The 17,312-nt window shown below is 49.3% G+C and overlaps 2 protein-coding genes across 4 annotated transcripts in view; both read right to left on the bottom strand.

Moving 5' to 3' along the window:
* Positions 1-196: 196 nt before the first annotated feature.
* On the bottom strand, positions 197-10,000 carry Ankrd2 (ankyrin repeat domain 2). The gene is made up of 9 exons (XM_020177739.2): positions 8,688-10,000; positions 5,340-5,441; positions 4,838-4,996; positions 4,643-4,750; positions 2,910-3,008; positions 2,481-2,579; positions 1,551-1,649; positions 1,269-1,367; positions 197-487 (listed from the first exon to the last, which is right to left on the bottom strand). The coding sequence occupies exons 1-9, from the start codon at positions 8,772-8,774 to the stop codon at positions 341-343; spliced, it is 999 nt and encodes a 332-aa protein (XP_020033328.2). The 5' UTR covers positions 8,775-10,000; the 3' UTR covers positions 197-340.
* A 252-nt stretch (positions 10,001-10,252) lies between these two features.
* Positions 10,253-17,312, bottom strand: part of Ubtd1 (ubiquitin domain containing 1) — a 57,388-nt gene continuing 50,328 nt past the window's right edge. For all 3 annotated transcript variants that reach the window (XM_074078602.1, XM_020177738.2, XM_074078601.1), the window contains exons 2-3: positions 12,880-13,107; positions 10,253-11,348 (exon numbers count right to left, since the gene is read on the bottom strand). In XM_074078602.1, coding sequence (XP_073934703.1) covers positions 10,963-11,348; positions 12,880-13,054 — 561 coding nt within the window. In that variant the 5' untranslated portion in view covers positions 13,055-13,107 and the 3' untranslated portion in view covers positions 10,253-10,962. The remainder of the gene's footprint in view (positions 11,349-12,879; positions 13,108-17,312) is intronic.

Genomic DNA, 17,312 nt, shown 5'->3' on the forward strand with positions numbered 1-17,312 from the left:
CTAGCCCCTTGCCATTTAGGAAGGGGCAGAAAAAACAGAGTGGCAGGGAAGAAAGCAAGGAGAGACCATTGTAGGGGAGAGGAGAGCTGGCACAGAGGGGCCAAGGGTCTCCAACTTCCCCTTGTTTTCAAGCCCACTCTAGCCCCCAGTCTTCATTCCTAAACTTTTAGAAACAAACGGAAGCAAACAGCACAAATAGCAAAAACAATTTTTTTTTATTGTGCTAGTTTGTGGGCACTCCTAGATCATACAGAATGGTGGCTGGGTCCTCAGCTAGGTTTGGTGGTCATTTTAGGACCACCTGGCTGCACACAGGTCATGAAGGGGCTGGGGCAGGAATTTACTGGGCTAGCACAGGCTGGGGGGTCTCTCGTCCACTTTCAGGCCCCTCCAGCCCATTCTGCTCTGACGCTGGCTCAGGATGCTCCAGGGCATGCCGGGTGTCAGCCTGCCACAGTTGCACCAGGTCTGTGGGTGTCTTTCCTGCCTGAGGGAACCAAGAAGCGATCTGTCAGTGGTTCAGAAGTCCACCAAAAGCTGTCTTCAGCTAAACCAGTGGCTCTCAACCACTGGTTTACCGCAAATATCTTTGCGGTAAAGATATTTTGGTGGTCACAACTCGGGGAAGTGTGTAGCTGGTATGTAGTGGGCAGAAGCTGTTTGAACATGCTACCACGTACTAGACAGTCCCCACAACAAAGAACTGTTCAACCTCCAATGTCCCTAGTGTGGAGGTTGAGGAACACCACACCTTCTCCATGTCCAGTACCCCCTTAGCCTTTCTTATACCAGAGGGACCCTTCCATACCCTCTCTTTTGTGATTGCTCTGGGATCCAAAGAAGAACTTGGACCATGGGACATTGATCCTCAGAAAACTCAAGGACCACCAGGAACCAATGTGGTGCACTAGGAATGGCCACATCAATCAGGTGTTTTGTTGCTTTCAGCTCTGTCCCTCCATGATCTTGGTCCCCTTGGGTCTTGCTATTAGGATCCCCTTTGGCCTATCTGGAGGCCTACGGGCAGTCCTCTTACTGCCCTTCCTACTGTTTCTCTTCAACTGTATGCTGGACATTGACACACAGAGTTAGAGTTAGGGAGGTGGGTGGTTTTGGTGTTCTGGAAGAGAACAATGTGTACTGTGCTCATGACCACAGCCAATGACATGTGTCCCTAGATTGAGGCTGCCCCAGAGTACCCTCCCCAGACAGACTTTCCACTGTGCAAGGGCTCAGCCAGTAACTGAATCGGGATGGAATGAACTCACCAGGTTCTTGGTCATCATGTCAGCCCCATGCAGGAGCAGCAGTTTGATGATTTTGTAGCGGTTGAGCCTCACAGCATCGTGCAGGGCACTGTCCCCTTCCTAGAGTCAGTGTAGCAATCAGCATGGCCCTTGGGGGCAGTGAGTGGGGAGCAGGGTGACAGGAGGTGGGCTAGGGACCTTGCTCAGGAGCCACAGTCCTGGCATCTCACTTGCCTATGGCAGCCTGCAAGCTATCCCACACATACACAGTAGGGCCCGAGCAGAGGGGAGGTTGGCACTCACTCTATCTTTGGCATTGATGTCCAAGCCCAGGGAGAGAAAGTGTTCCACAATCTCCACGTGCCCGGTGCGGACTGCCACATGCAGGGGAGTGCTTAGCAGCTGTGTGGGAGGAAACAGGAACTGTTCACGGGCTGATCGTGGCATTCCTGGGATGGGGGGTGTCCAACTCCAGCTTAATCCTTCTCTCAAGTCCTAGTGTCAAGGTCTGAGCCTTGTAGTGGGAGGGAATGGTATAGCTCGCTGCCATCCTATCCAGTGATCTAACTGTAAAGCTTCCTTTGAAAGCTGTCTGTGGTTCCCTTCTCACCCAGCTGTGAGCAACCTGTTCACTCCTCCACTCTTCTTTTTATTATTTTGGGATGCTGGGGCCTTGCACATGCCAGACAAGTGCTCTACCACTGAGTTGCATCTCCAGCCCACTGCTCTTTTTAATAATTATGATAGATGCCACTTATTAAGAGGTGACTATGCAATGGGCATGGCAAAAGCTTTGCATTCAGTAAGTAACTCATTTACATATATTTCTCACCTAATTTATGCAAGAACTATGCAAGACATTTTACAGATGAGGAACAGAGGCTCAGGAGCTAAAGTTACTTACACATGAAAGAATGAATAGAAAGAAGGTTGATTAATAAATAAATGAACAGATAAATGGATGGATGGATAAACCAGAAGGACAATAAAGGATTGTATGGGTGAACAAATCCTGTATCTTCTGAGGGAATCTCAAAATAGTAGGTCTTTTGTCCTCCTGCAGAGAAGGAAGGAAGATGGTGGTCCATCAAGGGCCTGCAAGTGCTCCACAGCTACTCTAGAAACTAGACTAGTTCACTACTCTCCTGCCACCTGAGCTTACCTGCCGTTTACCGCCACTTTCCTCTCCACAGCCATCCCAATGTCAGCTACACCTGAGCACTACTGCCTCACCTTATCCCTCACATTGGTGTCTGCTCCTCGGCTTTGTAGGAGTTTCACCACCTCCAAATGACCTCCACGGCAGGCCCAATGCATGGCGGTGCAGTCCAGCTAGAAGGAAAGCATGGTACCTCAGGAAGAGATGCAGGGAAGAAAGTGCCCTGGGGGAAAGGAGTGCCAAGAGGACAGGAGAAAGGTACGGGGAAGGGGCGCAGACACTCTATGGCCTGGGCAATGGAATAGAAGCACCTCCAGGGTCCATTTATTCCAAGCCAGAGTTACAGAGGAGACTCAGGAAGGAGATTGGGCTTTTCCAATGTCACAGAACCCACAGAGGTGGGGCTTGGCCCCTGAGCAGCCTTTTGTCCCTGGTTGGCACCGGTTCACAGGGAGGGGGCTTCTATTAGTACTAGGCACAATATCTGCCCTCATACCACTCACCCGATCCTGGAAGTCCACAGTGGCCCCACTCTCCAGAAGCTTCTCCAAGATCTCCAAGTGGCCCTCCAGGGAGGCCCGGTGCAGTGCTGTCCGATGGAACTGTCCCCAGAGAAGCTGTCAGGGCCTGGCCTCTGGCCCCGGGTCTGAACCCCTCTCCCCCAAAGTTGAGGCCTAGGCCTTGCCACAAGTGGATTCTGACCCCGTGCAGAGTCTCCATGTCTTGTGTGTACTGCCAGATCTTTTATGCTCTGTCAAGACCAGCTCTGGAGTCCCTGCCTTAGGGACTCTGCCCCCAGCACATGTAGCCATGCCTCTGCACAGGCTGGTCCCTCTGCTGTCATGTCTGTTTTGCCCTTACTTTCTAGGAATGCTTGATGCCAATCTTGCACTCCCTAAGATGCTGCTCATGTGCCATTTTTTCCTTGAAACCTCTAGGCCTGAGCTTTCCTGAGGGTGCAGATGACCTTGACTATGAGAGAGTACTGGAGGACAGGCTGACTCTTCCTGAGTGCTGAGCACAGAGTCAGGATGAGTAGGTCTCACTGATTATTGATTCAAGGAAAGAAGAAACTTCCTCCCCTCTCAGTGCAGACACTTTCTGCTCTGGGTTCCTGAAGCACTTGGCCACAGTACCCACGGAATGTGTCTTTCTGTACACTGAAGATCTAGCTATGAGCAGTCTCCCATGACTTTTTTTTTTTCTTTCTTGTTTTGTACTCCTAGCACTAGAAGATAGGAGGTTCTTGGGCAGACAAAAAGGATGAAGACCCTGGAGGCTAAAGAGCAGAGAACAAATGGTCAAAGTCTAAAATAATGCAGACCAAAGGTGAGTGATCATGAATGTGCTGAATCCCAGGATGTGAGAAGAAGGGAACACCTTATGAAGCACCAAGAGGCAGTTTTAAGGTAAACAGAAACATGGTGACTGATGGAAAAAAATTTAAATAGATGGTGGTGATGGTTACATAACATAAGTGTAATTAATGGCACTGAATTAGGATGGTTACAATGGTACGTTTTACTGCAGTGGTAAAGTGGCTCAGTGGTAGAGCGCTTGCCTAGCATGCACAAGGCCCTGGGTTTGATCCCTAGCACTGCAAATGATAATAATAAAATTTAAAAGGAAGTATGAGATTATACTATGAGAAACAAAAATGTATCCTAGCATGTGCTTTACAGTGTTTTCATTCATTAATAAACACTTATTGACATGCTAATATTCCATTAATCATAACATATTGTGAGGGCAGCAGATTATGTTACAGGGGAGGAAACTGAGGCTTGGAGAAGTGACCCAGCCCCAGGTCCCACAGCCAGAGAGTAGTAGACATGGGATTTGGGCCTAGTCCTCCATCTTCCCTAAAGAAACATGTGATGGGCTGGTGGAGTGGCTCAAGTGGTAGAGCTCCTGCCTGGCAAATGTGAGGCTCTGAGTTCAAACCCCAGTATGGCTAAAAAAATAAAAAAGGATTCTATGAAAAAAAGAAATAAAGAAAAGAAACGTGACATTTGTTATTCTGGAGGTGGCTGCAGTTGGATAAAGGGTAAAAGTCTAAGAAGGATTTGGGTAAATCCCTGAGTGAGGAAGGGAGCAGCTACTATGGGCATCCCCTCATCCATGCAAAGCAAGTTCCTGGCTGTTCTCAAACAGGCCCACTAATGGGCCCAACCAGGATTTGATTAGGGTAGGGTAGCAACCCTGAAAGAGAGGTGTTGTTGGGGGGCAGTATCACCTCATCGCAGGTGTCAGCTGAACCTCCGTCGGCCAGGAACTTCTCAATGACCTTCATTTTCCCCTCTACTGCTGCTTTCAGGAATGTCTCCTCATCTACAGGGCCAGTCTGCAACGTAAGTCCAGTCATAGAGGTGGCCCAGGTAGTCCCGAGCTTCCCTCCCACCCACACAGATGTCCTCCCCAGGGCCCTTACAATCTCCTCGGGCTCTGGAGGAGGCTCCTGGGCTGCGGCCAGGGCTTCCCGCTTCTTCTGCTTGCGTTTTTTCCGCAGCTCAATGAGGTTCTGAATCCCGCCCACGTCGATGATCTCCCGCCGCAGGTCCAGGGATGTCTTGCGCACGCGCTCTTGGCCCTAAGCGGAGATGGCTTGTCAACCCCACACTGGGGAAGAATTCTGCAGGGTGGGAGGATTCCTGAGCTAAGCTGGAGGCACGGATAGGGTGGGTAGGGAGACCTTCTCAAGAGAGAAGGCATCAAGGTCCAGCTCTCCTTCCAGGACAGGATGGCACAGAATTGAGGAATTTGGACTCAGCAAGTCTGCGGGGCCCAGGAGGGTGCATTGCTCACAAGTTCCCAGGGGTGCTGAGAGGCTAGTGCAGGGGTCCAGGGAGGAAAGGGAGAAGAGTGAAGGGACTGAGACCAGCACTGCCTGGTCTGTCCCCTAAGTGCGGACGCTGGGGGTCTCCCACACTTACCTTAACCTTTTGTAAAGAGGGGCTCTGTGCCCCCAGGCGTTTCTCATCCTCTAGCACCAGCAGCTCCATGGGCAGCTTCTGATGGGCAGCTCCTCGCAGTTTCTGCAGAGCCAGGGACAGTATCTTTTCCAGGATCTGGGGGCTGGCAGCCTCTCCCGAAACCACCCCAAGGACACCCACAATGATTCCTGTGTGGCCTCAGAGCCCAGGCCTCCAGAGCTCCTGGAGAGGCCTCCCCACAGGAGGGCCCACCTCAGTTCCCCACCTCAGCTTCAATCTCAACTTCTGTTCAAACGCCTGCTTACTGCAGTGGGTCCCCAGCCAAACAAGACTGAAGACCATTGGAGTGAGTTTATTATGAAATAAAGAATGTAGTTGTCCCTTGGTATCCAGAGTGGACTGATTCCAGGGCCCCCTAAAAATACCAAAATCTGAGCATGTTCAGGTCCCTTGTATAAAATGGCAACTTATTTGTACATAACCTATACACATCCTCCCATATACTTTAAATCCTTTCCAGAGTACTTACGCTACCTAATAGAATGTACAGGTCATGTAAATAGCTGTTGTACTTTATTGTTTAGGGAATATGAGGGGAAAATCTGTATGTTTAGTGCAGATGCAATTTTTTTTCAAATATTTTCTATCTGTAATTGATTGAATCACAGAAGCAGGACCCAAGGACACAGGAGTCTAACTAGTCACTTTTTCAAGCACCGAGATGGTTTTCATTGCTTGTTTTTCACTTTTTTTGGCAGTAAAAATTCACTTTGGTGAAATAATTGTGTTCAGAAGCAGTTTTTTGGGGCGCTTGCCTGGTGTTGGAGATTGAAGCCAAGGCCTTGTACCCGTCAGGCGAGTACTCTACCACTCAACTACACCTCTAGCCCGGTTGTTATTTTTACAATGGCCTTCTTGGCAATATGAAAATTTGGCAACTCTTTGTCAGACACTGGCTTTATTTTCTCTGCAGTGTTCTGATCTGGAACTCACTGCTCTGGGAAAACTAAGGGATGGGAGAGCAGTGGCTCCTTGGCATTCAGGCTCGGGTGGACCCAAGCATCTGCCTTTTTCTTGCTGTTTTAACACAGTGAAATTTCTCTCCAAGTCTTTCTGATAATAGTTCTGGCTTTCTGGACTACTCTGCCACTCTTAGTGAGTTGCTGGTCCTCCCTCCCTGGAGTCCCTATGTATCTTGAGTGGATGTGAGTGCAGTAACATGTGCTCAGGTTGGAGGGTGCTGAGGCAGGAGGACAGCTAGAGAGAACTGACCCCTCATGGTGCCCAACTGCCTTTCTCATTTCTCACTGAGCCCCAGAGTAGCCTCTTCCAGGGTGGGCTTGGAGGATGGTTTCTGGATTCTCAGATCTTTACTTTGAAGGTCCTGTTTACCACTGCTTGCTTCTTTTCTGGTCAGGCTTACATGGTTTGGGGTCTCCCCTGTGCTGGCCTCCCTTAAAGCCCTGCATTTTCTCCAGGGACAAGAGATGACAGGGGCTGCAGCTACTGGTGCATATGGGACTCTGTCTGGGATCCATGGAGCATTCAGAGGGTGGGCTTGTGGCATAGTCATCTGATAACCCCAGTGCCTGTGACAGGGCCTGGCATATACTAGGTGCTCAGGGGATGTTTGTTGAATGAATGAATGAGTGAATGGATAATAACAGGCTGGCTTGACATCTCTGCCCATTCCTAAATTCTCAGTGGTGACCTAACCCAATAAGCTGCCCACAAAAGCTGTGGCCCTGAGCTGGCCTCTAAGCCCCCATTCCTCCTATCACTGGAAGGGGACACAGGCCACCAAAGGCTTTTTGAGAACCCTGTTAGGTTGGGGCCTGGTTGAAACTGTGGACTCTAAGACCACCCAGGGCTTACTCAGACTCTATAGCCCCTCACTCCAGAGTTGTCTTTGTGGGCTGGCACATAGTAGGTACTCAGTGAATGTTTGCTGAATTGGAATGTTAGTTCATGAAACAAAACGACACTCCCACCTGACTTCACAGAGTGTTGTGTAGATTCAAGGAGAGGGTGTCCATGAAGCACTTAGCACAGAGCCTGGCACGCACAGGCACTGGGTGGGAAGGTTGGCTCTGTGGGCACCTGGTGTCCTCATGGCCATGTAGCTATATTTGTTGGATGAATGAATGGAAGAGGACTGCTGTGTCCCTTGCTGAAGTCTCCTGTGTCTAGTGGCAGCACTCCAGAAATGACACAGCTGCATGACTCCCCTGCTGGGCACCAGCAAGCCCTGTACACACAGGAATGAGAAGCAGGATTCCTGGAGATCTTGTGATGGCCCTGCTAGGACTGAGCAGGCTCCTTGACAAATCTGAGTTCACCATTTCTTCCCTTGGCGTTCTGATCCTTTCCTTTTCTGCACGCCCTCATTCAGCCACACTTCCTTTTTTGAGTGGTGAATTTCTCTGAGTTCATCTAAGGCGAGTTCCTCTAGCCTCTCCCTCTTCAACACATCCTTCTCAGGGTCACCAGAGCAGTCTTTCTGGAAGTCAGATGGCACTACTCTCCCTCACTCTAAAGCATTTGGGGGCTCCCTGCCGCCCACAGACTAAGCATCTTTTACCTGGCCTTCTCTAGTTTGTCCCGTCTCCCTTTCTACCCTTAGCACTTACCACCACACTTTCTCATTACAGCCATGAAATCATCACTCACGAAGACATGGTTACTCTCATTCCTTAGTCTGGACTACTCTCCATGGTTCTGATCTCTCATTACTCTTGAAGACCCACCTCAGATGGCATCCTGCACAGAGTAGTTCTTGAAGGCCCACAAGTGGGATGAATGAACCACACTGTGTGCTCCTTCACTGCTGTCCACATCTCTGTTTAGCTATTTCTGCCCTCTGCCTTTTCTCTTGGCTGACTATGCAACTGAGGAGTGCTGGCTAAAAGGCTGGGCTGGCAAAAAGAAGGGAAGTTCTGGGCCTATCGGTCCTCTTTCCTCTCAGCAGACACTTCAAGTGTTTGTTTGAATAAAATATAGAATAGGATAAGCCAGCACTTCTGCTCTACTTCCTTGTCTTAGACAAAGTGCAACTGAGCCCCCAAAGGCCTCCCCAGGCATGGCAGTGCCCAGCTGTGTCGTCTTCTGAAGTGCAGGTGAAACTCAGCCCACCTCCCCACTTTCACTGCCTGTTTTGGGAACTGAACCTCAGTCTCTTGTCACCAGCAACTCCCGCTGCTAGAAGCAGGTATGGGGCCAGCTGGGCCCCAGGAGACACATGTGCAGCCCCCCTCACCCCAGGTGTGACAACCAGGTTCCACGGTCCCATGACAACCGAAATGGGTCTCCTCATGCACCCCTCCCCAAACTCCACACCCCTGCTCCCACCTCATTCTCTTCCTCCTGTGCCAGCCGCTGCTCAATGAGTGCTGTGGCCTTCTGCACTGCCTCCGAGCCCTCCATGGTGCCGTCCATAACTGCCTCTGCAGGCCACAGGGCACGGGGGCTTTATAGGCCAGAGCACCCACCCCCGCCCGCCAGGCGCCTTCACCATGAGCTCACCGGCCCAATTCTCCACCTGCCTCCCCCACCTGTCACCTTCACCTCGGGAAGCCCTAGGGAACAGGGGGAGCCAGGGTGGTTGCCCCTCCCCCAACTTCTGGCTATTGAAGCCAGAGGGCACAGTGCCTTAAGAGCAGAGTTGTGGAAAGGAGCCTGTTCAGCCTCGGTCCTGAGTGCTTGGGACTAACTGGGACTTAGCCAGGGCAGCTGGACTGCACAAAGGACCTGCCTGCTACAACCTCTGGCCTGGATGGCAGCGCCACCTGCTGGATGCCTGGAAACCCTGCTGGCTAGCACCAGCCAGGGAGGCCTGAAAATCAAACATGGAGACCAAGACAGGCTTGTGTCCCCAGGCTGCCCCATAAACAGATCCTACTAGCTATGGGGGCCCACCCAAGGGGGCCTGAAAACCAAACATGGAGACCTGAGGCATGCCTGCCTGCCCCATAAACAGACCCTACTAGCTATGGGGGCCTTGTGCAGGCTGGTGGAAGGAGTAGGGGCAGCTGCCTCTCTCTAATTGTAGCTCCTGCCAGCCTTTGCCTCTCTGGAGCCCCACAGCAACTCCTAGTGAAGCACTGCTGCATTGGGCTATGTGCACATTAGCCATGGACAGACATTATCCACCTGTCTCTCCCCGACAGGCCTCTGCAGGACTCACAGTGCAGAGCTAGGTTAGCTGACAAGGAGCACCAGGCAGTGCCAGGCTACCCTGACTGGGGCCAGCTCACTGAGAATGAAAAGAACTCTCAACTGAAGGAAAATCAGACCTGTGCTCACTCAGTTCCACACCTGGGACTTGCAGGCTCAAGTCCTGGGTCATCATGACCCTGCCAGTGGACCACAGACACCCTCGCTCTGCACTTCTGTAACCTTCATGTGGCCAGCTCTCAGGTAGACAACCTGATCTAAGACTCCTGTCTGTTGACTTGCACGAATTCCCCTCAAGAAACACAAGGAACTGGTTCCTTTCTCTCTCTGGTTCACAAACCTCTGCTGCATGCTCATAATCTAAATTTGTTATAGATTTTACTCTGACACTGCATGGGCACAGGTAAGCCCTCTCCTGGGGTAGGAAAGCCCAGCAGCAAGTAATGCGGCTTTCCTGAGGTGCTGCCTGGCTTTTCAGGCACTTCCATATCCCTTGTCCCACTTAACCCTCCCAGCAACTGCTAGAGGAGCAGGGCAGGTAACACCATCTTCTCTTTACACAAAAGCAAAGTGGGTTCAGAGGTTAAGTGGCTTTTCCTGAGGACTCATGAGAACACAAGAGAAGTTGGGATGAGGGCCTGGAAGCAGTCTGTATGCTCTGCTGTACCCACCTGTTCCCACAACAGCAGGCGCTCTGGGGTCCACAGAGCTGCAGAACTCAAAGTCCAATGCCAGGCAAGAAAGGAGCAAAAGGCTTTATTGATAAATATGCAGATATGTCTGTACACAGGGACCTGCTGTGAGGGCCATGACTAGGCTGCACACCCCCCACCGCTTGGGTTACAGCCAGGAGATGGCCCTGTGCAGACCCCTGCCACAAAGCCCAGCTGTCTGGCCACCCGCCTCATCTCTGCCGATTGTGCTAGGTGCAGGGAGAGGCAGAGGCCTGCCTCACACTCCCCAAGCCCTGGGGCTCACCGGTGGTTCCCCCTACTCTAGGGGACTGGCATTGTGCTCAGGCAGAGTCAGGGTGGGGCAGAGGAGGGAGACAGCAGCTGCTTCCGACCCTGAGGAGAAAAACTGGACTGAGCACAGTGGCAGCACCAGATGACAGATCTGGGCTCCAGGGCCTCCAGGCTGGCCCCATGGCTCAAACCTGTTGCAGGAGAGAGGTGTGGTGGAGGACCCCGGGTTGTCTTTTCTCTGACAAAGTTGGCAAGGCCTGTGTGTGGCAGCACTGCTCCCTGGGTGCTGGGCACTGGTGGTCCACAGTGCTCCTGGGAGGCAGGGTCCCTTTTGGCTCATGCAGAGCCAAATGGTGGAGGCTTCCCCTAAAGAAGACAACAGCACTGGAAGGCGGCAGCAGGGTGGGGACCTCGTGCTCCAGGCCTTGACCCCTCAGTCTCACAGAAGCCCTCAGTGGCCTCTCTTCCCAGGAGACTGTGGCCCGTCAGTCCTGGGGCGGCGGGGGCTGGTTGATGATGACCTGGATGACAAAATCTTTCTGGATCTTGGTTTCCTGGAGTCGTGTGCGATCTGTGAGCAGCTTCCCAGAGAAGAACCATCGTTGCCATGACGGTTCTATGCCCTCCTGGCTGTGCAGCTGCCTCTTGAGCTGCCCCACCGTGTCGGGCAGGCTGGCGTTAAGCCTCACGTCCTTGCCTGTGGAGAGGCGCACCTTCAGCGGGAACTCACGGCGCACGCTGGGGGTGGGCTCAGGGGGCTCCAGGCTCTCCTCCTCAGTGTGCTCCAGCAGCAGGTTCACAGGCGGTGACAAGCAGTAGATGGGTAGCTGGTAGCGATTGCCCAGCTCATCATAGCATTCACAGAGGGTGCCTGTGAGGAAGGCAGGGTAGTCAGTGTTGCCTTGGGGACTTGCTGTCAGATACTGAATGCTGTGACCCCAAAATTCCTATGTTGAAGCCCTAACTCCCAATGTGACTGTATATGGATGGGGCCCACATGAGAATAGTAAGGTTAAAATGAGGGCAAATGGGTAGGGCCTAATCCAACAGAAATACTGTCTTTTTTATAAGAGACCCCAGAGGCCGAGTGCAAGGTGGCTCACATCTGTAATCCTAGCTACTCAGGAGGAAGAGATCAGGATGATTGTGGTTCAAAGCCAGCCTGGACAAATAGTTCATGAGACCCTATCTTGAAAAAAAAAATCACAAAAAAGGGCTGGTGGAGTGGCTCAAGGTATAGGCCCTGAGTTCAAGTTCCAGTATTGGGGCAGAGGTTGGGGGAAGAGAGAGACACCAGAGAGTGCTCTCTCTCTCTTCCTCTCTTCCTGCCATGTGAGAACATTGCAAGAAGGTGGCCATCTTCTAGACAGGAAGAGAACCCTCACCAGAAACTAAACCAGCCATCACCTTGATCTTGGATTTCCCAGCCTCCAGAACTGTGAGAAACAAATTTCTGTTTTTTAAGGCACCAAGTCTGTGGTACTTTGTTATAGCAGGTTAATGGCACCCCACAGTCTCCAGACTCACCCCATAGGTGTTCCTGTGACAGCCTTATGACCAAAAGTGCATAGGGCTGGAGTTGGGAAGATCTGGGCTGACATCCTGGCTCCATCAGCTCTGGCCCATTACTTTTCATCTGTTCATTCAACAGCTCTGTTGAACACACATGAGCTGGGCCAGTTTCCTTACTGGTGCAATGTAATGCAGGTAGGAATACATTTACTAAGTCCTAAATACCTCCTAAGTGCTTGGGACCAGGTGATCCTAACAGTCGTCTCCCTTTAAGGTTGCAAAGGGCTCAGGCTCTGATGTGAGAAGTGCCTTGCTCAAGGTCACAAAGCTGGGAAAGGTCACCAGCTGGAAGGACAACAGTTAAGACTTAACTTATGACCCCAGAGTTCCATCTTTACTCTGTTTTCCACCACCCATAAGGCTGCTATGAACTTAGCCAATTTGGTATAAACTTCTAGTTCAGTACCCAGCACAGATAATCCAATAGCAGATCAGTGCCTCAGATGTACTGGGACCTCAAGTGCCCTAAGTGAGTCTTTTGCTCACACGTCTGCTGGTGTCTTTCTGTCCTTCCTTCCATTATGCAAGTGGGGACTGTCTCATGTTTTTTTGTGTGTGTCCCTCATAGTCCATGGTCAGAAAGGGCTGCTTGAATGAGCAAGTAAGTGGAGGAATCTTTTTTTTCCTTTGGTGGTTTGAATTCAGGGCCTCCTGCTTGTTGCTAGGCAGGAGCTCTACCACATGAGCCACACCTGCAGTCCTCCAAAGAGCAAGTGAATAGCCACATACACACTGCACCACATCCCGCAGCACGGTCAGAAACTCCTGACATGTGGCTGGCCACTGGTTCTTCACCACCCCTAAACTGGGCTGGAAGAAAGCCTGCTCACCATGAGGGAGGGTGATGCTGGCTCCGTCCAGGATGGCCTGAGCCAGCTCATGGTCGTTGGCCTCAGCTGCGTAGGCGGCGGCCTTGAGGGCATCCCAGATCTCCTTGCGGCCCTCGAAGGCAGGTGCAGTGTCCCAGAACTCGTCCCGCTTGCTCCGTAGCTGCCCATCAGTCATGGGGTAGTCGCTCTTCCACTTGAGCCGCTCCTTCTTCAGGGGTTCATTACGTCCTGGACAGAATAGAGGAAGAGACTCAGAATCTCTAAAGTCACTCAGGCTGCAATCTGCCATCACCCCAGCCCCTTGCCTCCCCAGGCCAGGCCCCCACTGCAGTGTATTTAGGTATCTGGACCCCTTCCTAAATAACAGGGAAGAGTCTGGAATCCCAACCTAGGAATATAAAATAACTCTGTCAGCAAGGTCTATAGAGATGTACCTCAATTTACAATGGGGTCATGTACTGATGAACACATCATAAATTGAAAACATCCTAAGTCAAAATTGAGTTTAGTGCACCTAACCTATGGAACATCAATCACATCTTAGTAACACAGCACACTGAAGAGTCTATCAGTTGTTTCTCATGATTGCGTAGCTGACAAGTTTGTGGTTGCTTGGCATTGAGAAGGTCATACTACATATTGCTAGCTGGGAAAAAGACTGAAATTCAAAAACAATTTTTTGACAGTAGTAGGGATTAAACTCAGGGTCTAGCTAGTGCTTTCCAGACAGGCACTCTACCACTTGCACCATGCCTCCAGTCCTTTTTGTGTCGGTTACTTTTGAGATAGGGTGTTGCTTTATGCTCTGGCAGATCCAGACCTCAATCCTCCTATTTGGTACTTCCCAGCATAGCTGAGGATAATAGGTATGCACTACCTCACCCAGCCATTAGATGAGATGGGGTTTCTTGAAAACCCTCCCCCGCTGGCCACCGGCCCCAAACAACCATGATCCTCCCAATCTCCACATTCCAAGTAGCTAGGATTATAGCCCTGAGCCACTGCACACCACCAAAATTCAAAATTGGAGATGTGGTTCCTACTAAATGTGTATGGGTTTTGCATCCTCAGCAAGCTGAAAAGTCTCAAGTCAGGAACTAGGAATTATCTGCACAACTTTTTTTTGTTAAAATTTTTTTTGAGGGGGGATGCAGTACTGGGGTGTGAACTCAGGGCCTCACACTTGCTGGGCAGGCACTCCACCACTTGAGCTACTCCTCCAACCCTTTTTTATGTTTGGATATTTTTGAGATAGTGTCTCACTTTTCACCTGAGATGGCCTTGAACCTCAATCCTCCTGATCTCTGTCTCCCAAGTAGCTAGATTACGGGTGTGAGCCATCAGCACCCAGCTGTTTTGTTCATTTGTTGAGACAGGGTTTTGCTATGCACCCTAGGATGGCCTTGAACAGGGTCCTAATGTCTCAGCCTCCTAAGTGCTGAGATTACACGTCTACACCATCAAGCCTGGCCAAATTTTCTGTGTATGTTAGTGGTGCTGGAATTGAACCCAGGATCAATTCCTATTGCAATGCTAGGCAACTGCTCTACTACTGAGCTATATCCCTAATCCAATTTAAAAATTAAAAAAAATCATAACCAACCAATTCCTGAAGCATCTGAAGATGCAAACATTTTTGTCACACGTCATTTTTCTTGTTACCCAGTTCCAAATAACTTCTAAGACAACTACAGACTACAGTCAAGACTCTCGTCTCTTAGGGCATCTGGAGGCTAAACATCTCAAAGCTGCAGGCAGAGGAGTGAGGGCGAAGCGTTCGCTTCCAATATAACTCACTAAGGCTGGGGCTGCCACCAGGCTGTTCCCACTAGCTAGTGTAGGGGGTTTACTGAAGGCAAGAGAATGGTATTCGCTGACCGCCAGCTACACGGAAGAACCCCATGTGAGCATTCTATTTATGTCCACTATTCCATTTCAGCCCTGCAATAGCTGTAGGCTGTAGATACTATGATCAGTATTTCACAGATGATAGGGCAGATGTAGGCAAATTAAATGACTTGCCTGAGGTCACACAGAGTGAGGAGTGACCCAGAGAGGGTTCCACCTCAGGTCTGACAGTCCTGTGGTTTGTCCTCTGAATTCATGGGTACCTGTGTGGGCAGAAAACCCTGTAGCCAAACATTCAATTTAAAGTGCTTCTGGGTTGGCAGAAGGAAATGCAAATCCTCTTTGGAGGAAAACAACTTTAACTGGGAGTGGTATTCATGCCTGTAATTCCAGCACTTGGGAGGCTAAGGTGGGGGATCACGAGTTCAAGGTCAGTCTGGCTACAGAGTGAGTTCAAGGCCAGTCTGGCTACAAAGTGAGTTCCAGGCCATCTTGTCTCAAAAAAATAGAAAGGAGAGAGGAAAGGGAAGAAGGGAGAGGGAAGAGGGAAGAGGGGAGGGGAGGGGAGAGAAGAAGAGGGGAGGGGAGGGGAGGAGAGGAGAGGAAAAAGAAAGTATCTTCAAACCAGGTCTCAAAAAATTTCCAAAATAAAGTTGAGGAAAATAAATAAGGTAATAGTTTTTTTAAATCACAACATATAAGGACACAAGCAATATGAAGCCAGAGCCAGCAAAAAAGGCAGTAAGAAGAATCAGACTTAAATAAATTATCCCTATTTACAGATGATATGATCCTATACTCAAAAAGACCCTTAGATTTGATACATTTGGCAAAGTAGCAGATACAAAATCAACATATAAAATTCAGTAGGCTTTTCTATATACCAACAGTGAACACACTGAGAAAGAAATCAGGAAAACAATCCCATTCACATAGCCTCAATACAACAACAAAACCATAGGAATAAGCTTAACTAAAGAAATGAAATATCTCTATAGTGAAAACTATAAAACCTTGGAGAAAGAAATTAAGGAAAACATTAGAAGATGGAAAGACCTCCTATGTTCATAGCTATACTACTGGAAGCAATCTACACATTCAACGCAATTCCCATCAAAAACCCAATGTCATTCCTCACAGGTATAGAAAACAATCCTAAAATTCACATGGAAGCATAAAAGGCCCACAATAGCAAAAGTAGTCCCGAGCAAAAAGAGTAATACTACAGGTATCACAATACCTGACTTCAAATTATACTATGGAGCCACAGTTACAAAAACAGCATGGTACTGACCCAAAAACTGACTTGTAGACCAGTGGAATAGAAGATCCAAAAATAAACCCAGAGTTACAGCCATCTGATTTTCAACAAAGGAGCCAAAAACATGTTGGAAAAAAGACAGTCTCTTCAACAAACGGTTGAAGACAATTCTGAAGAGAAAACTGGATATCCAACATGTAAAAGACTGAAACTAGACCCCTCTCTCTTACCTTATACAAAAATAAATTTAAAAATGGATTAAAGATCTTAATGAAACTTAGGAACAACTATGGAAAAACACTTGAAGAGACAGGCACAGACAACGACTTTCTGAATAGGACTCTAATACCTCAGGAAATAAGGGCAAGAATAGACAAACGGGATTGCGTCAAATTAAAAAGCTTCTGCACGTCAAAGGAAACAATTACCAGAATGAAGAGATCACCCACAGACTGGGAGAAAATCTTTGCAAGCTATTCATAGGACAAAGGATTAATATCCAGAATATATAAAGAGCTTGAAAAGTAAAGCACCAAAAGAATAATCCAATTAACAAATGCACAAATGAACTGAACAGTTTGCAAAAGAAGCACAAACGACAAACGGATACCTGAAGAAATGTTCAGCATCTTTAGCCACAAGAGGAATGCAAATCAAAATCTCACCCAGTCAGAATGGCCATCATCAAGAAAACAAACAACAAATGCTAGCACTAGGAGAATGGGGTGTGGAGAAGGAGCCCTTACCTACTGTTGGGGGGAATGTAAATTAGTGCGGCCATATGGAAATCAGTATAGGTTCTTCAAAAAACTAAAAATAAGCTGGACAACAAAGTGGCTGAAGCAGGCATGAGGCCCCAGTACTGTACCCACCCATCCAAAAAACCAAAAAACATACGCTGGGCACTGGTGGCTCACACCTGTGATCCTAACTACTTGGGGATTGTAGTTTGAGGACAACCCCAGAAAAAAGTTCAAGAGGCTCCATCCCAATCAATAGCTGGGCACAGTGGCATTCTTGCCTGTCATCCCAGCTACTGCAGGAAGCATAAATAGGAGGATTGCAGTCCAGGCTAGCCTGGGCATAAAACGAGACCCTAAAAAATAACAGTCTCAAAAATAAACAGATCAAAAAGGACTGGAGGTGTGGCTCAAGTGGAAGAGCACCTGCCTAGAAAGTGTGAGGCCCTGGGTTCAAACCCAGTACAGCAAAAAACAAAGCAAAACAAACTAACTATAGAAACACCATATGAAACTGGCATACCATTCTTGGGTATATATCCAGAAGAATGTAAGTCATCATACAATAGAGACACCTGCACACC

This window comes from Castor canadensis, chromosome 7 (assembly GCF_047511655.1).
Source record: "Castor canadensis chromosome 7, mCasCan1.hap1v2, whole genome shotgun sequence".
In the NCBI taxonomy this organism is placed as follows: domain Eukaryota; kingdom Metazoa; phylum Chordata; class Mammalia; order Rodentia; family Castoridae; genus Castor; species Castor canadensis.